General features: G+C 43.2%; 1 protein-coding gene across 3 annotated transcripts in view; it reads right to left on the minus strand.

The window, feature by feature from the left end:
* Positions 1 to 3,197: 3,197 nt before the first annotated feature.
* Positions 3,198 to 25,875, minus strand: part of ptpn11b (protein tyrosine phosphatase non-receptor type 11b) — a 42,573-nt gene continuing 19,895 nt past the window's right edge. For 2 of the 3 annotated variants that reach the window (XM_061257351.1, XM_061257349.1), the window contains 14 exons: positions 18,828 to 19,022; positions 12,785 to 12,977; positions 12,077 to 12,193; positions 11,503 to 11,616; positions 10,842 to 10,938; positions 10,345 to 10,424; positions 9,929 to 10,084; positions 9,598 to 9,729; positions 9,114 to 9,268; positions 8,957 to 9,024; positions 8,537 to 8,688; positions 6,930 to 7,030; positions 5,497 to 5,612; positions 3,198 to 5,161 (listed from right to left, as the gene is read on the minus strand). In XM_061257351.1, coding sequence (XP_061113335.1) covers positions 5,528 to 5,612; positions 6,930 to 7,030; positions 8,537 to 8,688; positions 8,957 to 9,024; positions 9,114 to 9,268; positions 9,598 to 9,729; positions 9,929 to 10,084; positions 10,345 to 10,424; positions 10,842 to 10,938; positions 11,503 to 11,616; positions 12,077 to 12,193; positions 12,785 to 12,977; positions 18,828 to 19,022 — 1,645 coding nt within the window. In that variant the 3' untranslated portion in view covers positions 3,198 to 5,161; positions 5,497 to 5,527. The remainder of the gene's footprint in view (positions 5,162 to 5,496; positions 5,613 to 6,929; positions 7,031 to 8,536; positions 8,689 to 8,956; positions 9,025 to 9,113; positions 9,269 to 9,597; positions 9,730 to 9,928; positions 10,085 to 10,344; positions 10,425 to 10,841; positions 10,939 to 11,502; positions 11,617 to 12,076; positions 12,194 to 12,784; positions 12,978 to 18,827; positions 19,023 to 25,875) is intronic. The other variant, XM_061257350.1, reaches the window with a different exon arrangement.

Below are 25,875 nucleotides of genomic sequence, written 5' to 3' on the forward strand. Positions count from 1 at the left end.
GCGCGGAGGGACCGACACGACACGACACGACACGACACGACACGACACGACACGACACGACACGACACGACACGACACGACACGACACGACACGACACGACACGACACGACACGACACGACTCGACTCGACTCGACTCGACTCGACTCGACTCGACTCGACTCGACTCGACTCGACTCGACTCGACTCGACTCGACTCGACTCGACACGACACGACACGACACGACACGACACGACACGATGAAGGATCTTCAACTCAGTATCTCAAATGACCAGGGACGTGTCACTTTAAGGCTCCAGTATGTAACTATACTCCTCTCCTGAGAAACAAGACAGGGATTTTAGCATGCAACAGCTCATTGGCCATGGAGACCTGATTCGATCCAGCCAATCAGCAGCTTTGAGACAGGCATTTTGTCCTCATAAGACACCAATGCAAAAGCTTCAAGGAAGTCAAGCAGAAAGGCCGAACTCTATTCTGGCAAAGACTGTATCGGATCAAAATGCTGGATCACAACATGAGTGATTCTCTGAAAGCATGGGCGTCAACTGCTCGGGGTTTACCAAAAAGCATTTTAAAAAAAAGAAAAGAAAAATGAAACTTAAAAAATGAGAGAATAATGTTGTTCTAATTGCTTTTCTTTTTTTTAAACACAGGATAAAACAAAATAAAACAAATAAATGTATTAGCATCTTTTAAAAAAAGAAGCTTGTACTAAACAAAAAAGTAATTGCAGGTATGATGCAGAAGGAAAATCCCAGAATGCCATGCAAGAGCGTACATTAAGCAGGGCCTCTGTCCCGTTCACAAACAGACAAAAATAACAAAATCATCCTCACAGCCTGTATTTCTGCTTGCATGTCCAGTGCCATATTAAATATTCACTGTGATGCCTAACACTTTTACCACCCCCACCTCCAACCCTGCTTCTACAAGAGAATCAATTAAGGCAACTGATATGATGTTGATATGATTTTGTACATTTTGCACCCTGTAAATTATGTTAATACATATAAACTTTGCACTTTCTAATATATTTTGTTTACGAAATGTCAATAAAAAGTTTGTCATATTTTTGAAGGGTCTTTTTCTTTACAAAACAATCTTCCTTTGAGTAAAATGGTACCTGGTTTAAATCTCCAGTCAATCGCTATAATAACCTATTTGAAAGTATGCTACCATCATTGCGGTGGCATTGTGGATCAAATTATTAAATAGTACACACTGGTGTGCAAAAATGTGGGAGCCCCGGTGAAAAAGCCTTTCACAATCAATATCTAAGTGAACAGAAGCGACTCTAACCTTTAAATGGTACAAAGTTAGACATGACACATTTCTTCAAAATTTAAAGCAAGATTACTTTGTATTTACATTTTTTACAGTTTCAAAATAATAAAAAAAGGAAAAAGGCCCTGTGCAAAAGTTTGGGAACCCTGACAGTTTGTAATCTGTAACAGCTATTCTCACTTATGGAATTTTCCCCCATTTTTCTCCTATTATTTCTAGCTCAGAAATATTCTTTGGCCTCCTTATTAATATTATTTATGAACAGTAAAAAAAGAAGCTAAAAGGCAACCTTGCTTTAAAATTGGCAGAAAGGTCAGTGTAGTCATTTAGTTTAGTCAGTCAGAATGAATGAATCTAACTTGTTCCCCAATTAAATGAAAATGTGTAAATACTTAAATTAAATATACTGATGCCATGCGCATTTACCGTACTTAAGTGTCAGATATAAATGAAATATCTCCTGCATGGTTATAGGTTATCCTTCAAAAAATACATGAATTACATAAATTATTCTTCCTGAATATCAAAAATATGGATTCAAGAAACTGATTAGTCATCTCCTAGTTAAATATGAATAACTGAGTCCTGTCACTACAAGAGTAAAAAAAACCAGACATTCAAATGTTTATATTTCAAATTTTCATTTAATATTTTGTTTTCATATTTCATTAATTATTGGTCGCTTGTGAGACAAAGCTATTGCATGGACTGTGTCTTCCAGGGCTGAAGGCGTTTCAAGCTGAGCCAGTAGGGAAACATCACATTCAAAAACAAGGGCACAGTCAACACACCACATCGCCAATCAAGCATACTGCAATCAAAGGAACAAGGGTAAAACTAACAGAAAATGGTCATAATATCAACATACTGTAATGTTCAAGTAAATTTGACTGAATTAATATAAATAAAATTACAGCGTCATAGTTGGTTTTGGTTACACGTTCTAATAGTTCTTAAATATACAATGCATGAATGATACCATAATAATAATAATAATAGTAATAATAAAAATAATAATAATAATAATAGCACTCACAACATTCTTACAGAATACAAAATGTATAATATATCATTAAAAAATGCTACACAAACACTTCAGCAAAACAAGAAAATATGCTAAATAATGAAACACTGAAAGCATAAATCTATTGAACAAGTAAAAGTTCTTTTTTCACAGCCTACAGGCATTCTGGCAGCTACAGAGTAGATTAAAAACTGAAGTGGTTTAGTGGTTCAGCAGTTCAAAAACATATTTCAAGTATATAAGTCTCAGTAAATGGCCTATCCTAGTGTATTTAAACGCAGACCTCTCAGAGGCAAATTGTAATACAATAAAAGTAATTAGCTTGGTGAACTACGAGAACAGAGATGAAATTATGAAACTAAAATATTTTAGTTTATCAATTACAGGCCTAAAGGAGACTTCACCATTTAGAGTGCTTTATATTCTATCTATAGTGAAGCTTTTATAAAACCATTTATATCATCATTTATAAAAGCTAAAAAGCAAGTATATTGGTCAGAATATACTTAATATAATTTATTTTTCCCTGCTATTTATATTGTCAGGAGTTCAGCGTTGGCTAAATTAAAGAATATTGTGCCAGAACTAAAATCAAAAATCAAAAAACCCAAGAAACAAAGTGCACTGTGGACTGAATTGCAGCAGCATCCCTAAGCAGTTAACAACATATAAAAGAATATGACAGAAAATGAATATGATCTTATATGGTATACCTGATAAATACCTGACAAATATATGCATTATTGAGACCGACAGTGATTTCACACCACCCTCAATGGCATGTTACCGACCTTCTTCACAGACCCCTTCAGACAGCAACCTTTTCAGTCAACTCAAGTGCTCCTCCACATAGAGTCCAGTACCCTACATATGCACGCACACACACACACACACACACACACACGTACGTACGTACGTGCGCACACACGTACGCGCACACACACGTGCGCACACACCTGTCCTGCTGGTGTGGTGACATCACAGCAATCGTCTGCTGCCAGGAGGAGGATTAAGGTCAACAGTCACAGACAGAAGGTCAGAGGTCACACGCTTGAGCTGGCGGAGAATATGGTGAAATCTCCCGTAACAGCGAATTCCCCCCCCCGACATCGTCACCACCGTCCGCTTACTCCCGCTCTCATCAGGCCCGGATTATGGCCTTGTGGTAAATTAATATTTTCTTACGCAAATCTGCTCCTTAATCCTGGGCTTGGGGCCATCTGGTGTGGCTATGTCGCACAAAAGCTTTGTTCAGTTCAGACGTCACACGCCCAGAGGTTAGGGCTAGGGCCCACCAGGGAGATGTTTCACCACAACGCGCCATCCAATTCGGTGACATCATCCGGAGAATTCCACAGGGTCATGTGACCTACAGGTATATTTCCCACCACTGCCCATTGGGGTGAAGCCATAAACACACATTCTGCTCAATGTACTCATGTAAGCTGAGTGTTGTAACTATACACAGCCCCTACGCATGTCTTTATGTTGCATAGTCGGCTTCTCTGTAAGAGGAACTGTATGGATTTCACTGCTAAAATAGCAAGGAGATTTGAGTGTAGCAGGAAGCAGCTGCTTTCTCATTTCCAGCACACTGACACCTGCACTACACTGTGGGGACAACAACTCAGCCTAGAATCAGATACTCAAAAATGAAATACCAACAAACACTAAGGTAAAAATTATAAAACAAATACTTTTTTTGCACCAAAGATAATGAATGGGGGGGGAAATGGGATTCATAAAAAAAGAAAAGAAAAAAGAAAATGAAACAAATGGAGAGAGTGGAATAAGCCTTAATAAAAGCGCAGTGGTTTAGTCGGTTGCTGTGGTAGGGGAACCCTCAATCCACTAAGAGCCCAGCATGAGGAAAGGCGGATATGTCGGGGCACAGACAGCCTTCAGACTATTCACAACTTCCTGTCCTGACAGGAAGTAGGCTGCACTGCAGTTGGCAGAAGAACCTGGAGGTGCACCAGATCACCAGAGCACTGCAAGCTGTAAAAACCCCACACATTCACTATATTTATCTTACTTTTCAGAAATAAAAGTGCAATTTTCCAAAGTTTGCACAAATATCTCACGCAAGGCCAGTGGCCCTTATCATTCTAATGGCCAACTTGCTGACGCTTGTTAAGAAAAATATTCTCACACCCAGACTGAAGGTGGGGACTACAATGTCAGCACTTTTGCTCGCAGGTGTGCCAAAGTACTTGGTAAACAACTGCTCTGATCACCTCACTCTACTTAACCACTCCTGATCACCAAGAAAATGAAAACCACATAAGACAGAGGTCTTTGTGGTCATGCTAAAGTAGAGTCCAGTATCCAGTAGGCCGGACAACATGCTGAGCAGCAGTGGATAACCCTTTGGATAACCCCAGTAATACAATAAATATAGAATTGCATATATTTCTGTTAGTCTATTACAACTAAGGGAGACTAGTTGGGTCAGAGAACAAGTATTTCTCCTAGGTTCACTGTTAGTTGGACCAGAGCTTAAAACAGGCTTAGCTGTGGAAGAGGCACTTTCATATGCGAATGCAAGCTGGTAAGGGCATGAGATAGAGACAGAGAGAGGGGAGTGAGAGACAGAGAGAGAGAGAGAGAGAGAGAGAGAGAGAGAGGGGGAGGGGAGGGGGAGAGGGAGAGGGAGAGGGGGAGGGAGGGAGAGAGAGAGAGAGAGAGAGAGAGAGAGAGGGAGAGGGGTCACCACACTCCTTTCTGTGGTGGGAGACTTCTGCATGTCAGCTCGTGTCTCCATAGTATCTTCAGATCTTCAGCCCTTCGGCGTGCCCTCGGCAGACCAGTCCGTCAGTCGGGAGTTGACAAACAGCTCTTATTTTGCAGCTATAAGCACAGACAAAACAAGCCCCTGACGTTAAACCAACGCACATTTTACAGTTTTCCATGGCAACACAGTAGCTGCCATTGCAGCTATCAGGAGAACACACAAGGACACCTGCTCTCTGCTAGCTTTTTGCGACATCAGCATAACAACCAGCCCTTTGTGTTTTGGCAGGGAGAGCCAGCCAAGAGGAAACACTAATTCTGTTAAGATGGGTCATTTGTATCACATGTTGGAAAATAAATGATAAACTTCTTCTGCTTTTCAGCCTCCTTGCCTAGTTCCTGCCCTCCCCACGTGTCTGTGTGTCCTGATTACTGTGAAGGAGTGTACTCACGAAGAGGAGAACGACAGGGCCCCCACACCTCTTATCTCCTGCTGTTAACGCTCCCAGACTTCTTTGGGTTTTTGATGGTCAGGTTCTCATACACGGACGCAGAGTCATCAGTCATCCTGAAATGGCCAGTTTTCCAAATGAAAAGGGTAGTTTTCCAGGTGAAAGGGGCAGTTTTCCAGGTGAAAGATCACTTTTCCCCACATATAATGACCATAATGAGCATCTGGGATAAGCATACATCAAAGAGGAACTGACCGGTAAGAAATTCATAATTCACATGGAGCCTCTCAGAACCCTCAGTTGTACCCCTAAATGTGCCAGTGCAGCAGGGATAATCAAAGCTGGCCCTCAATGCAAATCTACCAAATGGTTTTCTTTTCTCCAGGGTCTATTAACTGAACAATTAAAGCCACCGATTGGCCAGACCGTCGACACACCTGACTCCCAGGTAAAGGGAGGGTGGAATGCCAGCAGTTCTCGGCCCTTGAGGACGATAGTTTGCTGATCCCTGCAGCGCAGTAAGCTACCGTAATGTCTACTCTGCTCCATTTCACCCAAACAGCCATCTGTTCAGTCTCAATATTTCAGATCTTCTTTTACAGGGAAAACCTGCAGTTATATCCACATCACTGCTCATAAGATGCAACTGTACAACAAAATAGCATATAAATGGCAGTCTTTTGTACTCCACTTCAACTACCGTATCCTTGGTCTTACAAATGCTACATAATATTATACAAAGATTCTGCCAAGAAAAAATACTTTGGAAAGACCAATGTACAGACTATACTTCCAAGGATGTTTAATAACCTAAAAGTGGATAAACAGAGGCAATTTCACTGAAATGGATGTTCTGTGGATACTCAGTCCATAGACATACACTTAACAGAGGGCTCATGGAGAATGCTTCATGTGTGATCTCACTTTCCCAGGCACATAATGAGACGGGGAGTTGCTGTTCACATACACTCAGTGAGCACTCTATTAGGTAGACCTGGACACCAGCTTGTTAATGCAACTATTTAAATCAGTCAATCATGTGGCGGCAACTAAATGCATAAAAGCATGCAGACGTGGTCAAGAGGTTCAGCTGTTGTTCAGACCAAATGTCAGAATGCCTAAGTGTCTTTGACCATGGAATGATTGTTGGTGACAGACAGGGTGGTTTGAGTATCTCAGAAACTGCTGATCTCGGGCAAAAACATGTTGTAAATGAGAGAGGTCAGAGGAGAAGGGTCAGACTGGTCAAAGCTGACAGGAAGGTGACAACAATGCAAATAACCACACATTACAACAGTGGTATGCAGAAGAGCATCTCTGAACACACAATGCGTGAAACCTCTAAGTGGATAGGCAACAGCAGCAGTAGAGCAATACCTAATAATGAGCTCAGTGAGTGTACGTTAGCACAGCTATTGGCCTGTTGTACTCACACAGAGGAGGATGACCGTGAGATGGTGATGGTCGTCTGCCTGGAGTTCGTCACTTGAGGATACTTAATATTCGAGTACTCTCGCTCCATCATTTTACTCCTCTGCAACGCAACAATTCACAGACATGATATAATTAGGGTATGTGTGGCTGGCGAGAAGTTCAAATGAGTTCAACTGCAATTCCAGTGCACGGGTCAAATTGCAATTCGGAATAACTTGAGCAGACAGTAAAGCTTGTGAACTGTGTGATGGAATTTGACAAACAGAGGGCACTAGTGACAATTGCCTTCACCAGCTCTTAAACAGCAAATGTGGAGCAGAATGAACACTGTTTGTATTAAAAGCAGGCGCTGGACCAAACGCAGAACGACAATTATCCAAGCCTTCTTTTTCACAGCAAGCATTCTACTGGGCCACATGTCCAACCAGCATGCAGCGTACCAAATTAGAGTGGAGAGACACATGACAGAGACTCAATAGCGTATCGCTGATGTAATCTCCCCACTGGCAATCATAGTAATGAGTATGTTTGTCAGGAAATCAGAGCAGCTATATGAGAGGGTAGCTTCAGGGTATGCAATAGCAAAGTTTTCCTAGCTGTACATGCCTTTAGTTTAAAAGAAGCCTAACTTGAGTCTGAACTAGAGAAGATGAATCTAAATATGAAAAAACTTTTTTATTAGACTTAGACATGCAGACACCATAGTTGGGCGCCACAAATGCTATTTTTTTAAGCGTCTAGCTATAAGATATCTGAGCTGAATATCTACCCAAGGGAAGCTGACAACAGACCCCAATAATATGCAAGCAAGATTGAATGTTAATGTAATTTCTAACTTCCCGTCAAGGTCCCAATGTTTTCGTACTTCACTTTTGTTGAGAAAGCACTTGATTAGATTTTATATTAAAAACTAGAACAAGAAATGAATTGTTCTCTTCCCCCATCAATGCACTCACCTGACAAAACACCTTGTTCTTATACTGTATACCATCCCATCCACCCTCATTATTTTTATTCTTTCTTTTTCCATAAGGACCTTGTGGAGGTCTCTGTGAGAGATAATGTGTTTGAGATCAACGTGTAGAAAGGAAAGACTTTACATTTCAAACATTTGCTTGATCTAGTCTGCCCGAGTTGTGCGTGTGAAACACGTGAAAAACAATTTAGCATTTCATAACACCTGACCATTTTACAGGGGTTTACCTACACAGCAAAATGTTTCATGCAAAATCAACTCTTAGAAGGGAGCCTTTAGATGTAATAGAATTCTTCTGCTCCATACTGGACTGTTAAACATTAATTTAACACTAAGAATGTATGTTCATTTTCTTTGGTCTCATACACATCCTTTCTATGGAACATCTGTACAAAACACTCTGACTAGCTGATTCACAGTGTTGCGATGAATTTGTCATACTTCCAACTAATGCTACCCCTCGTCATGTTAGAGCGCTGGCAGAGCTGGTTTTCAGCATAGGTGACATAGGCGATTGCCTAGGGCCCCATCGGTCTGAAGAGACCCCCAGAGGTCTGCAATCGTAAAAATCACCCCCCACTAAAACAAGATTGGGCCCCCGAAACAACATTCTGCCTAGGGCCTAGGTACCTGCTCCTCCTCCAGCCTCTTCTGTGCAGTGTCGATGTACTGCTGGACGGCCATGTAGATGAACTTGTACTGGGCCTCCGTCTGCACCATGCCGGAGCGCTGCTGTCGCACCATCTGGATGGTCTTCGGGATGTCGATGTCACAGTCCAGCCCTGGAGTGCCGAGGAGAGAGCGGTGAGGGTGAGGAGACAGGGGCGGTAACACCCAGTGAGAGAGGTGGCCACTGATCCCAAAAACCAGAAACCTCTCTAGAAAGATTAGATTCCCTCTTGAAGATTAATAGCGTGGAATGTACAAAGGCCAGAACATCTACAGCATTAGAACTGTGAATGGATTAACACAATCGGCAAACAGACATATGACCTCTCTGGATCAGTGTGAGAAGAAAACGTGTATGGTATTTTGAGTGGCAATCCTCACCTTGTCTATTAATGATGTCGATGAGAAGGTCAATGACTATGATGGTTCCAGTTCTTCCAATCCCTGCACTGAGAGTGTAGAAGAGAAGCCATGTTCAGAAAGTACAGCAGACATTTTGAAGAAGAGCAGTAAGTAGATGTAAGATGGCCGCTCCCACCTGCAGTGGACCACAATGGGGCCGGTCCGGGGAAAAGCACTCTGGGCCCGGTTCACCTGGTCAAGGAAGCTCAGGACCCCCCCTGGCTCATTCGGGACACCGTGGTCTGGCCAGGTCAGGTACTGGTAGTGCCAGATGTACCTGGGAGGGTCACTCTAAAAGCAGAACCAGAAATAAAACTCAGAATACGCCCCGGAGCAGGATGGACACATCCAAACTCGTTCCACAGCATAATGATTTTCACTGCAGCAACGGTGCAAAGAAACAACTTTTGGGAAATGGCACCTTACAAGGGTTGCCACATTTAAAATTTGTCAAAATCGGACAACATCCCAGAAGCGTAATAGCAAATTTGTTTTGTTTCAGTAATTGCTTTCTTCCAACAATTACTGAAACTGGACATTGTCTGGTTGAGACCACAAACTGGACAAATAATTTAGAAACTGGACATTCTCGTCAAAAAACAGATAATCCCAGCCCTCACCCGGTCCAGTCGAGTGACCTCCAGCTCCCGCAGAACGTAGTCCTGTGCCGGCCGCTCCTCAATGTTCTTCACCCGCACTTTTCCAAACTCCTTTGTGCACTTGATGTCCGGCCAGTACCGCACACACTTGTTCTGTTCAGGAACATTTTCAGTCAAACAGCAAAAAAAAAAAAAAGTTATAAAACACTTGGGAGAATTTTCAACAGTTGGTAATATGAAGAGATGGTCATGTTCAATAACAGATTAGATAATAGTAATTTTATGAAGATCTTCTCATGGCCATCATGGTCAGGTTCAATATCAAAACAGGACAGATACTGAATAAGTCTACCCGGCCTCGCTCCATCTCCTTGGTTGTCATGACGATAACATGAGTGTTCTCTTGGTACACCATCTTCCAGAAGTCTACAATGGTGTTCTGCAGGCAGCCCTGGGTGGCAATGTATACTTTTCCCTCATCCACAGAGTGTCCTTCTTCACTTAAGTTCTGCAAGGGTAAAAAGAAATGGATAAACTACACAGAAATGGATGAATAATTGCAAGGACAAGGAGCACACAAGGTGCAACAAGTTGAACAATTTAGGAGCACACTAATGCATCCCAATAAATAGATTAAAAGATCCCAAAGTTATTTCACCAGTTAGCACACATCATTTCACACTAACCAACACCTAAAATGGAAGCACTGTAGAGCATTTTATTTTTGTCCTGACAGACACAAGGAAAGAGCACTGAGACTGAACTCACTTGGATGTAGTTGGCGTTGATGTAGTCAGAACCAGGCCTCTCTGCTTCCACGTCCTTCAGCTCCACCCGAGTGGTGTCGACTGAGACATGGACAGAGGGATGCAGACAGAGGTAGGTCAGTCACAATACTAGGCAGTCACAAGTCTTCTCCTCTACTCTAGCTGTTTTTTCTTCTAAAATATGGCATCTCCAATCCCATCCCATCACCCTGAATTTGAGAGGTCACTGGAGCAATGAACACTGCTATCGCAACCAACTCAACCCCTCGCATATATCCCTTGGGGCGACACAAAGCCAACCGTTCGGCACCCCAGCAGGGTCTGCAGTCAGCACTGGCACAGGCCAAATTCAAAGACCATGGTGCTAACTCATGGACCACAAACACCACTTTTACCAAGTGAGCAACCCAGCAGCCTAAAATACCCAGCATTCATTTTTCCTAGTCCTTGTAGCACACTGTGGTATCCTACAGTAAGAGCCTGGAAATCGTCACTCACAGGGTAGGATGTTCTTGTATCTGTTTTTGCTCTTGTTCTCTGGCCTCTGTCCCTCTTTCCTAGGGTACAGGAGCTTACATTCCTGCTGTTGCAGCACCTGGGAAAACAGGAGGAAAAGCACACACTGCACATGGAACAGCCACTTGGGTAAAATCCATACCACAGACCGACATTGTCTAAAATTATTAGCGGCAGTTAATAGGACTGTGGAGCTGTTGCTCAGGGCACTAAACTCAGTGGAGGCTGTATCCAGCATGTCAGAGCTAATGTGCCACCCTAGCACCCCCTAGAGGAACCTAACATGTACTGCAGTGATGATGACAAACAATGGTTAGGAATGACTACTGTATACTGTGCTGAGAGCCAAACTAAAACTTGCAATTAGAACACATCAACTTGGCAAGTGACCTCAGTCTCACAGGCAGTGGAGGCCTAGGGTACCATAGAGTTTAACCCCGAAGATCAGGGTAGACATCCCCTTCTCATTAGCATTTAAAAAGTGAGCAGTCTCCATGAGTTGAAATAATGCCATCATATTGGGTCACCCAAGGATAAGGAAGCATGGGATATTGGAACCATATTAACTTTTAATAACAAACACAGTGGTAACAGAGGAAACAGGAATACTTTACTGTAAGTCTTTTCTCAATGACAGACCCACCTCAAACTCCTCCCAGAACCCTTGTTTTGGCTTCTCAGAATTGTCGGCCATTTTGTTGAGCTCTCGGACCCTGTTCTCAATGTTGGCTGCATTTATCCTGGTGGCGTTGAAGGGCTTCAATTCAGAAAAAGGAATATGAATTAATGTCATCACAGACTTACCCATTCATATTATTAACAACCACACATGTTAGTTACATTTGATGCCTTGTAGAACGGTATTTATTAGCAGATAAACAGTATAATGATGAGGGCAGAGATATGTATTCCATACAGAGACAGTTCGTAAATAGGCCACACTCCCACGGTAGGGAAAAACAATCTATTGCACTCTATTGAGTAAGTATTAGCAGTCAGTGGAAAAATAAAGATTACTATAATGGCGAGTCGTTTTTGTGTGTAGTGAAAATAACAAATTTCACATGAGTGCACAAGTTTTATGTTCTCCCATACAAAAAGACAGAGCCAATGAGGAGAAAAAATTTGGATTCAGGCCATTAGACATGAGGGGAAAGGAGGAAAACTCTGCAATTTTGAATCTAGACACAGCAAGCTGACACGTGGCCCTTTCTCACCTGTTTTAGGTGCACCACAATCCCACTCTTCTCCACCATGGGGTTCTTCTTGTAGTGCTCCACCAGGTCTGCCAGGGTGTCAAACCTCTCCCCTCCACCAACGTCATACTTCCCATCCTACAAAACAGCGAAAAAAAAACTCCTATAATATGCCATTGTATAAATGGACTGTATGAAAGTTAATGGACGCAAGCAGTGAAAGCCACTTTGATTAAGAGCGTCTTGTGTGGAGGCCTGATGCGGCCGTATCTGATAGCAGATCATGATATACATGCCTGTACTGGATAGCGGATCATGGCACGTTCCTGGAGCGACATGTGTCCCTACCTGACAACTAATCGTGACATGGGTGTGCCTACCTGACAGCGGATCATGACATGCATGTTCCTACCTGACAGCAGATCGTGACATGGTTAAATGGTAAATGGTTGGAAGTTATATAGCGCCTTTATCCAAAGTGCTGTAAAATTGAAGCTTCTTGTTCACCCATTTATACACACACTCACCCAACAACAGCAATTGGTTGCCATGCAAGGTACCAATGCACCAATGCAACTTGTCAGGAGCATTTTGGGGGTTAGGTGTCTTGCTCAGAGACACTTCCACACAGCCCGGGCGGTGGATTGAAGCGGCAAGCCTTTGACTGCCAGACAGCTGCTCTTACCGCCTGAGCCAATGCCGGCCCCGACACGACATGCGTGCCCCTACCTGACAGCGGATCATGACGTGCGTGACCTTGGTCCTGCGGTCCATGTTTTCCTGCTTCTCCTCGTTGGTGAGGACGGAGAGGACAAAGTCGCCAGGTTTGCTCTGGCTCTCTCTCACCAGGAAGCTGCCCGGCTTGCCCTTCTCCATCAGCAGTTTCTCCGCATCGCGCCCTGACAGATGCCCGTGGTACCATCTGGCAACCGAGGAGGGGGAGAGGGGGTGCCAGACAGAGTATCACACCATGGCCTCGAATACAATCGCTGTTCTTATTCCCTTAAGTTTTAGTTAAGACAACAAGAGCAGGCTGGGCCATATAGTATGGAGTCTGGGCTATGCACTCTCGAATAGGATGTGTTAATATCCAACACGATTTTTACACAATTGTTACTCATTTGTTACTTTCAACACGGTTTGGATCAAATTTACAACTTAAGATACATTACAAATAAGATACGTGGTACAGAGGGAGGTTGAAAGTAACACAGTACAGTGGCCTTAAATGTGTCCCTAATGAGACATAGAGGTGTGTTAAAGAAAAGACAAATTATGCGCTGCTTTTAACATGTCTGTGTCATTAATGGACAATGGCTGGAGGTCAGCAGTGGATATACACAACCGGCTCCACCTCATCATATGTAAACTCATGTTATGTTGGCAGCAGTTGCCCCTGGATTAGCTCCATCCATCTCTGAACAATCTGAGGTATTGTCCCTGTCTTAATCTAATCAACTGTGAGTTGCTCTGGATAAAAGCATCAGCTAAATAACTATTGTAGTGCAACGCAACTAGGCGCCCACAGGAAAGCAGTTCCGAGTGAGATATGCCTCTAGCTTGTTGTGTCCACTTTAAATCAGAGAAGTGACTGCACTGAAGCCGAATAGCTTTCTGCATGGGTGGAGCAGTGCTGACTAAAGAATCACCCCGGGGCATTTGTGAAAGTAATCACACCAAATGGAGTGAATGTCTAAAAGACATCTTTCGCCTCAATTTAAAGAAACAAACAAACCAGGCCAGAGTAAAAAGCTTGTGGCCTGACCTACATCGACAGACCATCTCATCAGCCGAAGCACAGAACCCAAGCTGAAAGGGAAGTGTATCTTTCACTGAACTTAAGAATGGCACAGCTAAATGAAAAAAGAGACCTTAATATACACAGACTAATTGCGAAAATACCTGGTTGGAAACCATCTTATTTTGCCCTCCCATCAGTTAATTGGGGAAGCTCAATTAAAATAATAGGATTGAATTGAAAAGAGTTACTTGCATTACACACACACATCTTCCCCACAGATCTTACAGGATTTGCATGTCTTTATTCTTGTAGTGACACAGTAGAATTAAGCCTCTTTTGATTTCTCAGTGTGGCGTCAGTGGCATGCTGTCCGCCTGTGTGCTGGTTCCTGGTTGCAGTGATACGGATAAATCACTAGGTGGAGCTTGTGAATTACAGTGTGGTTTCTCTGCGGAAGACCATGACACCTAGAAACAGAGCAAGCTAATTCTAACTTAAAATACACAGAAAACTCAGCTTGAATGTTGAATATTACAAGAGCCAAAAGCTCTGGGGGGTTTCCAAAGCAACACGTGCACAGCATCCAATGGCCGCAAAATCAGCACCAGCTTTGCACCCCCAGCCGAACAAAGTCCCATTATGTCACCGTTTAAGACCCAGATCTCTGATACCCAGGCCCCAGGATGGGGAATGAAATCTTAAGAGCTGCTCGTCACCAGAGATTTCACTGTGGAATATTAAGGTCATTCGCTGTCTTGTCACCATGGTTACCAACATGAATTCATTTACACGGTAGTTTATGACAGATGGTTGTCGAACAATCCCGTAACCGTGTGGTTTCTTTTAGCGTGGGTCATGTCGACCCAGGGCACAGGCATTCAGCTGGAGATGTGGGTGTCCCACACTGGCCTGTGAATTAAGTCTCCATAACTGCTGGCCAGTTAGCAGGAGGAGAGGCTTTTGATTCATATCCATCTGTGGTGTAGGATTTCATACACTTCCCATTGATATAGTGTTACCATAGCAACTCATTGCATTACCCCAAACTCTTGATTGCATCTAAGATACATTAGACATCGCCCCTGGACTAAATCCACGCTTTTCAAGAAAGACTTTCATGTCATTTAAAAATATATATATTTATCTCTGGTGCTGCTAAATTAATTCTATTTAACTTGAACACTCATGCACACACGCACCTGAAGTATGGGAAATATTAAGAAACCATATTACTAGCAATTACAGAATACAACAACAAATGAATCACTATTCCACATATTACCTGTCAGAAGGAAAAGTAAAACAAATCTGTGGCATGCTGTTCAAACCTCTTTAGAGGCTGGCGAATCTGTGCAGTAAATGGAGGCAGGAAATGTGTCTTTTTCTCAGTAGAATACACACCCACCCACCCATCATTCGCATTCTGCTCTGACAACCTTGTTTGCCAAGCTCAGTCTATTTGTCCAGCTGTCTGACTTATTCTGGAAGCACTTGGGACTGACATAGAAATACACATTCATTACTCTGCAATTACTGTGTTTGGATCTAAGACACCGCTTTCCTGACTCCGAAAATCTCAGAATTAAAGCCCTGAAGCAGACGTTTATGAATCTGCCAGGAAGGTCTTCCGGTACAGCCACTTGTAAATGGACAAGATGGAATGTAATTAGCTCAAATAAAGAATTGTAGATGGTTAATCTGAAATGTGATATACGTTATGAGTAGGGCGCACAGATAAGAGATATACCACTGTCCATTTCAAACTATGTTCAGACCTACTATATGGTAAATGTGTTATTAGGGGTGCCTTCAAGAATTACAAAGAATGTTTGTTCATGATAAACGGCTGCAGCTAGGGCGTTTCCCTGAATATCTAATGTAGGTACGCATAAACTGGGATATAAGAGAATATTAAATCCATAATAGGACAATATTAAAAGGACAAGAAGAGAGACTTTTCACTCTACTGGTGATAAGAATGTTGAGAATACTAAAGTAAATTTGCTGGAGGAGGACATTCACATGCTATATAACGCGACACACTGATACAAAAAAAAAAGCAATGGCTCACAGTTATAAAAAGGATTATAGGACTATAGCAAGCTCTTCAAGTAGAAGAAACTCAATAAAAACTAAAAGTGGTAATATTTTTGATGAAAATGCCAGAACTGATTCATAAAGACTGGCCAGTATTCAATCGATATTTGTCCTTAAGATTGACTTACACAGATTTTCTGTTTACAGTACCATCTCAATTTGGTGACTCACAGGAAACATTTATTAAACTAAGCTCTTCATTGTCTCCCATATCCCAAGTCCACACAGATGTGACATTGGCTTAACCCTTTCCACTGGGGCAGGGCATCAGGCAAGGCTGTCCTCTGTCTCTTACTGCATATTCACCCCACCGTGGCTACTGACCTATCAGAAATCAGATGTTTATGGATGCAATATATCGCTATATGCAGAATGATGTCTTACTGAGCTAAATACTGTAATATAACCTGACAAACCTTTACTGCAGCCAGTTAAAACATTTAAACTTTACAGCCATATATTAGGATATGAATTAGCCCATGAAAAAGTGATGTCCTTACTGTAAGTTGCAACGTCCTTCATAACACTCAACGATCATTATGTCATTTTAAATGGGTCCATGTAACAAATAATTCATATCAATTTAATAATTTTCATAGAAGTCATTATACACCCCACAGATTACATCAGTGTGTCCTCATTGCATCGTCTAAGTGTCCTTGATGTACGTTGGAAATAAGGGACTTGATACAAATCATCTGACGACGTCAAAAAATGAAAACTTACTGGAATGATCAATTATTCAGAACAGCAGAAAGATCAGCCTCCAGAGTCTCATACAGCGTATCCATTAACTAACTTTTACGACTGCAGTGAAAAAAATATAATTGAGCTTCTTCCGCAATTAAACAGTGGATGGAATTTCTACCTTACTGCACTCTTGAGAAAATTATGCTCTATTCGAGTGGACTAAACATTGAGAAAGTCAGATTTACTTTGCTGTTGGACTCTGACAGAAGGGAAATAATAACCATCGAATTTCTCACTGTGAATGCATATGCAAAATTGTGAATGTATACTCTACACACAATATGCACACAACCACTATCGGCTCACAAATAGCAGTGCACACATATTGACTTAAAAATAACAATCCAGCTTCTAACCATGTGGTGCTTTAATAAACATATTCCAAACCCAAAGGCATCAGCAGACTGACTGTTTTCACAAAACGAAATTAGCCAGCATAATGTACACGATTTTGTACAGTGGGGAACTGTTATTGCAGTTCTCAGAAAAAAAAAATTCAGAACTCAAATATTACAAATAGAAACAGTCATATGTACTGTGTTGCTTCATGATAGAAGATTTCAGAAATGTTAATAAATGAGCTGAAGGTTGCCAGTTTTATTCAGTGTCACAATAATGCCAAGGTTGTTGTTATTTATTAAGAGGTAATAAAATTCTTGATAAGGGGTTTTCAAATTCTACACATTATCTTTACATTTATTACATTTTGAGATTTTCAATTTACATTGTAGCTTCAATAGAACTAAACTTGAATGAAATTGAATTCCTGACATCGAGCTACATGGAGTCCAGAAGTACTTCTAAGATTTCTACAGCCTTCACCGAGAGGATGGGGAGTCCATATGTATAGTAGATGGCAGGATTTGCCTAGCCTTTAGTCGTTCCATCAAGCTTTGAATGAGCAGTGGATACATTCTCAATACTAGCTGACAGCTCCTCACTAGTTCTCCTGCCTCTCAGCTGTAAAAACCCTGAAGCCCTGGCTGTCGTCTCTGCTGTAAAACCCTGAAGCCCTGCGTGTCATCTCTGCTGTAAAACCCTGAAGCCCTGCGTGTCGTCTCTCTGCTGTAAAACCCTGAAGCCCTGCGTGTCGTCTCTCTGCTGTAAAACCCTCAAGCCCTGGCTGTCGTCTCTGCTGTAAAACCCTGAAGCCCTGCGTGTCATCTCTGCTGTAAAACCCTGAAGCCCTGCGTGTCGTCTCTCTGCTGTAAAACCCTGAAGCCCTGCGTGTCATCTCTCTGCTGTAAAACCCTGAAGCCCTGCGTGTCGTCTCTCTGCTGTAAAACCCTGAAGCCCTGCGTGTCGTCTCTCTGCTGTAAAACCCTGAAGCCCTGTGTGTCGTCTCTCTGCTGTAAAACCCTGAAGCCCTGCGTGTCGTCTCTGCTGTAAAACCCTGAAGCCCTGCGTGTCGTCTCTCTGCTGTAAAACCCTGAAGCCCTGCGTGTCGTCTCTCTGCTGTAAAACCCTGAAGCCCTGCGTGTCGTCTCTGCTGTAAAACCCTGAAGCCCTGCGTGTCGTCTCTCTGCTGTAAAACCCTGAAGCCCTGCGTGTCATCTCTCTGCTGTAAAACCCTGAAGCCCTGCGTGTCGTCTCTGCTGTAAAACCCTGAAGCCCTGCGTGTCGTCTCTGCTGTAAAACCCTGAAGCCCTGCGTGTCATCTCTCTGCTGTAAAACCCTGAAGCCCTGCGTGTCGTCTCTCTGCTGTAAAACCCTGAAGCCCTGCGTGTCGTCTCTCTGCTGTAAAACCCTGAAGCCCTGCGTGTCGTCTCTGCTATAAAACCCTGAAGCCCTGCGTGTCATCTCTCTGCTGTAAAACCCTGAAGCCCTGCGTGTCATCTCTCTGCTGTAAAACCCTGAAGCCCTGCGTGTCGTCTCTGCTATAAAACCCTGAAGCCCTGCGTGTCGTCTCTGCTATAAAACCCTGAAGCCCTGCGTGTCATCTCTCTGCTGTAAAACCCTGAAGCCCTGCGTGTCATCTCTCTGCTGTAAAACCCTGAAGCCCTGCGTGTCGTCTCTGCTATAAAACCCTGAAGCCCTGCGTGTCGTCTCTGCTATAAAACCCTGAAGCCCTGCGTGTCATCTCTTTGCTGTAAAACCCTGAAGCCCTGCGTGTCATCTCTCTGCTGTAAAACCCTGAAGCCCCGCGTGTCGTCTCTGCTGTAAAACCCTGGGTGTCGGTCGTACCTCTCGGAGGTGGGGTCTTTGCAGTTGAGGGGGTACTTGAGCTCGATGACGTCACCGTTCTTCTCCCGCAGCAGGCCGTGCTGCTCGGTGTAGTACTGCACCAGCTCTGCCAGCGTGGCGAACGTCTCCCCGCCATACAGGTCGTAGTAGTCCCCCGAGTTCTGGATCTTGATGTGAGTGACCTCATCGTTCCGCCTAACGGGGCACAGCGATAGGGGGGGGGGTGGGTGGAGAAATGATCAGCGCTGGATCAAAATAACAGGCAGACAGGAGCCCTTTCAGTTTTTAGAGTTTATTAAATAGTTATAGTATGTGTAACTCAAAGTTAAGCAAATATGTTGATACATTGCTCAATGCTGCTCATTTCCAGGTGATCCAAAGAGCCTACTGAGCCCTGTGATAGTTATTGGTAAATGGTTGGCATTTATATAGCGCCTTTATCCAAAGCGCTGTACAATCGATGCTTCTCATTCACCCATGCACCCATGCAAGGCGCCAACCAGCTCGTCAGGAGAATTTGGGGGTTAGGCGTCTTGCTCAGGGACACTTCGACACACCCAGGGTGGGAATCGAACCGGCAACCCCCCGACTGCCAGACGACTGCTCTTACTGCCCCATATTACCGGGAAATGTAAATAACCACAGCCATGCAAATAATGTCCCTGTTTTTTTCCAGTATGCATTTTCAGACTGTTAGACCAAAACTGAATTAAATCAGGATGCAAGCTGTGCATTACTTCAGCTGGTTAATTTTATGTTTGTGTTGCACCTGTGTGTATGCCTGCTCAATGATGGCTCTAATTTAAATCAACTCAGCGGAAAATGCATTTTAATGGATTTACAGCAGCCTAAAATACTTATATAACTTCATATACCCACCAGTGCTTTCTAACCGCGGTTTTAGGACATAGTTAGTCTGCAATGCTCTAATTCCAGACTAAGATGAGCCATAAACCATGTAAGCATGGTTAGTGTAAATCTGTAGCATCAAAGATGTTAAACTGTCACAGTACATGGAAATCTTTCTACACTGACAAATACTTCATTGGATGAACCAAAATTCTTAGGCTCATTCAAATTAATCTAAACATTTTAAATTGAGAAACACCTACTGTATATTTTTTAGGTTAACAAATTTTAGGTTTAGCCACCGAAGCATTTTTTCAGTGTGTAATTCAACCTTCTTTTAAATTGATCAATTAATTTTATTTTAAATTATTATAATCCATGCACAGTACACACACACCAATTTTCCAGAAAGAGTCAATCAGTTCCACTCATGGAAATGACGGAGGATGCAGAACGCATGAAAAGCAGAGACTAAATTTGTGTTGACAAGTCCGGGGACGATATCATAGCCAATGCCCCCAGCCGGGAGCACTTCTGCTACGAGACACGTTCAATGCTGACAGCAGCACCCAGCGATCCATTCTGCCCTCACTCAGACTCAAGTGTGAAAACAGTGTCACTTCCCTTAGCCGTGAATAATGTCTGCGTCCACCAATAACGCAGGGCCCATAAACCAAGACGTGACACGCTCCCTGACCTGAGGACAGAAGCCCATATGCTCGGCCTCGTCCTGCAACGCCCAGACCGGCAGTCTCAGAGGGACAAGGCACAGCTAAATGTTCGGTGTTAAATCAACTCTTAGAGAACGATATGGTCCCAAGTTGGACTCGAGTTCACTTTTAGAGTTGAATTAACACTGGACACTTCACTGTGGAAACCACAAAGGAAATCGATCAGTCTCATTCGTCATTAGACCAGGGCTGCCCAACCCTGGTCCTGGAGTTCAGCCATCCAGTACGTTTTCACTCCAACCCTAAGAAAGCACACCTCATTTAACAAACAACACACATAATTCAGCAAATCTGACCTTGTTCTTTCTGGAGATACCTGTATGTTGGGGGATATTTTATTGCATGTAAATAGCATGGCTATGTAAAGATGTGGGCTTTTGTCTTTCAGCACAAGACCACTACACAGCATCAGATTTGCGGAGGTCATAATATTGCAAAATTTAGTTCTGTCCACCCAGGTGCACAGATCTACACACTCATTACATTTATTTGGCAGACGCATTCATTCAAAGCGACGTACAATAAGTGCACAGCAAAGGTCGTTGAACAACTACAGAACACAGGTCAGATCAAGTACAATTCACATAAAGCATCAGTAACCCACAGCCACGAGCATCAAGTTTAACCACGAGGCTAGACTTAATGTTGAACTCAAACCAATTATTACACAAACACAAACAGAACACATCATTAAGTAGAACAAATCCCAACCCTCTTCTCTGCTTCTCTCTCTCGTAATTCTGCACTCTCTCTGTAATTGCATTATCAATGTTCCTGGCGTGCCAGAAGACAAAGCCTCTCATCAGTGTAATGTAATGGGCAGCATTGCTGTAGATGGGCTGTTTACCTTGTAATGCAATTCTGTAAGACACAATGAGAGTTACATACTCCACTGGGTTTGAATCTCAATGTTTTATTTGTTTTGGATTTATTCTTTCTCTCTCACCCCCCCCCCCCCCCCCCCTTGTTTCCATGATGATTCTAGGAAGCAGCTTGTTGGAGGACAGTTAGAACTGTTTTAGGCCGCAAGTTTAACAGTCTTGCATTACATAGGCCTACGGTAAATGAATGTGCAAAACCTGAAGTCATCCTCTGTTGGTTTGTCTTCACAGCAATTTCAATCTCCGGTACTATCCATTGGTGACACTCAGAAAAAAAGATTCCAGAAGAGCCCTATCTAGTTAAAGTGTTCTTTGTTAGGCAAAATGGTTCTTTCTTTGGGATCATTCAAAATTTACACATACGATAGAGGGTTCCATAAAGAACTAAAAAGGGTTCCTCTATCGTGACAAAGAACCATGTTTTTTCTGAGAGTGAACGGAAGAGCAAATATGGAAAATGAGAAAATCGCAGAATAACAAAGTGTTATTCAAAAGAAGAGGGAAAAAAAAATACCCACACACCGTTAAAATGCTCTCAGTGATTCACTGCAAATGAACAATGTTTCATCCCTAAAGATCTTTGCCGCGTTGCATAAAAACACATAAAATGTGGCCCCTTCTAAGCCACGCCCCCAGCAACCCACTCACCAATCATACTCCACCACCCTAGCCCCTTATTGGCAGTTCGAACATCCTGGTTGGCCTTCCCACTCAGATGGGCACAGCAGCCAAAGGAGAGCTCATATACCCAGCCTCCTATGCCTGGTCTGACCCCATTTTTACTCAATTTGCATATTTCTATCATATTCTGTTGAACCCGGTGACACACGGACAGGGAGGGGGGGGGCACTGCTGAGATATTTGACTGAACCGGTGCGCCTCCAGGACGCCCTGTGCTCGTTATCTTCAGAACAGCATGAGTTCATCACCAATTTCACTGCCAAAGCAATGTTCTTTAGAAAAGCTTAAAAACAAGAACCAACACACAATCACTCTATTGAGTCTGCTGCAGATTGCCATTTAACCGTTTCTATTCAGTGCCCAAGTCAGTTCTGTTAAGAGACTGATCGCACAGACACACCACTCCAGCTCCTACCCTGCCGCATTATTTAACTAAAGGTCAGAATGTAGAGGAGGGGTCTGGTGACCCAAACTCATTTCAGCTCTGATTATTAGTCAATCTACATAATAAAGATAATCTGCAGACTAGAGATGTAATAGGTTAAATTAGTCAATTACACTGCATAATGAAACCCCAAACCAAACTCTAAGGGCCTTTTGTGCCGATTTTCAGGTGCACACGACGCATTCTGCCCAGGAAACATGCTCCATATGTATGAAATTGACGCATGGGGCTGGAACCGCAGCATGCGTGTGATCTAGGCGAGTGACCACAAGGTTCGCTTCTCGCCATGGGTGAATATTATAAGTGTGGAGATATTATAAGTGTGGCTTATTCCGTATGCCACACTATTCAAACTAGAATCACACTACTTAAACTCCCAGAGCACCAAATCGTCAAACAGACTATAAATAGTAAATATTAATTAACGTTTGCAGCCATAATTAAGACAAACACCCAGTCACAGAAAATATTTACTGAATAATGTATGAAATGAACCAATGTCTCATGCGAAGCAGTTGGAAGTGACTGAAATAACCTGCCCAACTGTAGTGACAGTAACAAGTTTAAAAAACAGTGTTTGATGGATTTTGTCCATCGCGGAAAGAGTGTGCGTTTGTTTTTAGAATCTTATTCAGCTCATGACCACGGAAAAGTAACAAACTCATCACTCACTTATCAGGTAAGATGTCGAAAGGGCTACCTAACCTTTTGCCAAATAAACCATGGCTACCTCAGATAATACTTGACACTGCCACTGTAGCCTTATGGGAACTTACACAACAGTAACCAAGGCTCAGAAGACTAAGCACAGTTGTTGCGCAGCTTAGCAAGATACCAGTGCAAGACTACAAGTTTTATGGCCCACCATGGTTCTTAGTTGGCATCCAATTTTTGTCAATTAGCAACTGAAATTACAGAGTGGGCCTTTAAGGGAGATCACAAATACGTGATTAGAATGTTCTTAACTGAACATTTTGATGCTGATGGAACGCACTTTTGGTCATTGAAAGCAATTGAGACCTAGAACACAGACTTGGAATTTAAAATAAATAAATAAAATTCCAAAAAACCTACTCTTCTCCCAAGCTCAGTCTAATGAGTCATGAAGCACGATGCGATCTCCTCATTGTTACAGAGCCGCTATCCAGTAACCCTCCAGCCAAGCTCTTCTCAAGACTTATATGGCTCGGTTTGGCCTGGTCTTGCTTTAGCAACAGTGCATGCTCCATCCAGCACAATAAAGAGATAAAGAGAGGGGGGGAGCAGGGAGGATGAGGTAATGTGGTAATGAGATGACGGAGTCCCTTTGTTTGTCTGTTATACCGGAGCACAGCACCAAGCTCAGGGAAACACAGCCAGCTTTATCTAAAAGGGGTTCTTGTTTGAGACGACAACGGGGTCTTTCTTTACGGCCGAGCCATTGCCTCTGCATCCCTCTCAGAGATAGGGTGGCATAAGAGTCCTGGAGACTTTCCACAATGAATCTATGATAGCTCAGCAGTGGACAAAATTATCGGCTCAGAGAGACTAGGTGCATCTGTGTTTCAGTCATAGAGGTTAATAGGAATGCAATGATTCCTAATGGAACAAAGAGGGCTAAGAGGACCAGAATCCCTGGGGACTTATTGGCCAAGTCAAGCCCAAGTTGAAAGCCCAGAACACCACTGGATGAGGCTGCAGATTATGCAGGTTCTACAGCCTATTTTGAAGACCCATTAACTTCTCATTAACTGCTGCTGAGACAGGTCAAGACCGTGATCACTTCGGTTAGGCAGAAAAAAAAAAAAAAAAAAAAAAAAAAAAAAAAATATAGTTATTTTACTCTGGGATAACAAATGGAAAGAGAGAAAGTTTCAGGTTAAGAACAATTTGAGTATTAGTAATCTGTATTAGTCCAGTATGAGAGGCTTTTGTCTGACCCTGATAACATACAGTACCATACTTCACTGTGGAGGACAGCAGAATAGCGCTTTACATTGAGTGACTACAAAATGTCCAAGACTGAGGCTTGTGTGATTCACTAACCCACTAATTCACTGTTCTACCGTGAAAAGGGAATATTATTTCCTTTACCACATGATGTGCAATCAAGACTAATATCACCACGATCCATGCACATAATGACACATAATGATTACACAAACGGTAGAAAAAGGCTTAACTATGGGCAAGATGATTGAGGCTCTCTCAGTAACCAATGCAACATTAATCAGATTGTAGAAAAGGGTTTTAATCAGTCAGAGCTGATGGCACCCAAGTGCCCTCATATGCTCTGCTCTCGTTCTGGTAGGAAATCAGAATTAAAACCAAGAGAAAATAAATATTTAGCGACAGCACTCTGGCCGGTCACTGTTGACTCAGATCTCAGATCCAGCCCGGTTCACGGCACCAGCTGGAGAGGGCTGAGGGACACAGGGGTGTCCAGGCCTGGCAGCTGCTCCAGGGATTCCCCCAGCATTGCTGGGACCATTATAAATCAGAGCCTGGCTTGGGTGGTGGTCAGCCTGTGTGCCTGTGGTCAGCCTGGGTGCCAGTGTGCGGTCAGGCTGGTAAACAGCCAGGTATATTCACAAGGGCGAGGACCGCGGACAGTAAATACTAGCCGTACTGTCAGAGACTCAGGACCAGGGTTTTCTATTCACAATCAGGCTGAAGCTTCTGAATCAGCTATCTGCTTCTCTGCTTCTGTATCTCTCTCACACACGCACACATGCAGACACACACACGCGCACAAGCACTGTGTAAACGGAAGACACGCACACATGCACAAAAACATACATACTCTATAAACATTCACAACACTCATCTCACTCCGTCTAGGCCAGCACCCATTCTAGAAAAAAAATGGGCAAAGCATTAAACAGCAAATTACTTTTTCAGAACCGCTTGAACAAAGTCTATACATGCGCGTCTGTGCTCATGTACCAAGAAATAAATTATAAATATTCTGATAGGTCTTCAGTATAACTGCAGGCAGGCAGGCAGGCAGGGAGAGGGAGAGAGGGAGGGAAGGAGTCTTTGGGGTCTCGACTACAGCCGTTCTGGGACAAAGATCTCCTAAACACTCTTAATGAAAAGCGACACCCTCTATTAAAAACAGAGATATTCCCGCACTGTCATCACAGGGGGTGTCTGGGGCATGATGTCTTTAGTACACGGGGCCGGGGGCAACGGGGGTCTCTGGGGGAAGCACCCCCTCTTCTCGGGTGTCAGCCCCCTGCCGCCCGCAGCTGCCTGGGGCCGTCAGAGGGGTCAAACGTGGTTTCGGGGTCAGACAGGGGAACTGGAAGATGATACCCATCGGACTCGTCGGTTGACATGCAAACACTTCCAGCCACGAGACCCAGAGGGATGATCTACATCTTCATCATGATTTGGGTGCGAGAGAAAGGAGGTTAACACGCAGAGCCTTTTTTCTTTTGCCCCTTCTTCTTTCATCCTGTTTTCCTCCCATGTGTGTC

The sequence above is a fragment of the Conger conger genome, chromosome 10 (assembly GCF_963514075.1).
Source record: "Conger conger chromosome 10, fConCon1.1, whole genome shotgun sequence".
Classification (NCBI taxonomy): domain Eukaryota; kingdom Metazoa; phylum Chordata; class Actinopteri; order Anguilliformes; family Congridae; genus Conger; species Conger conger.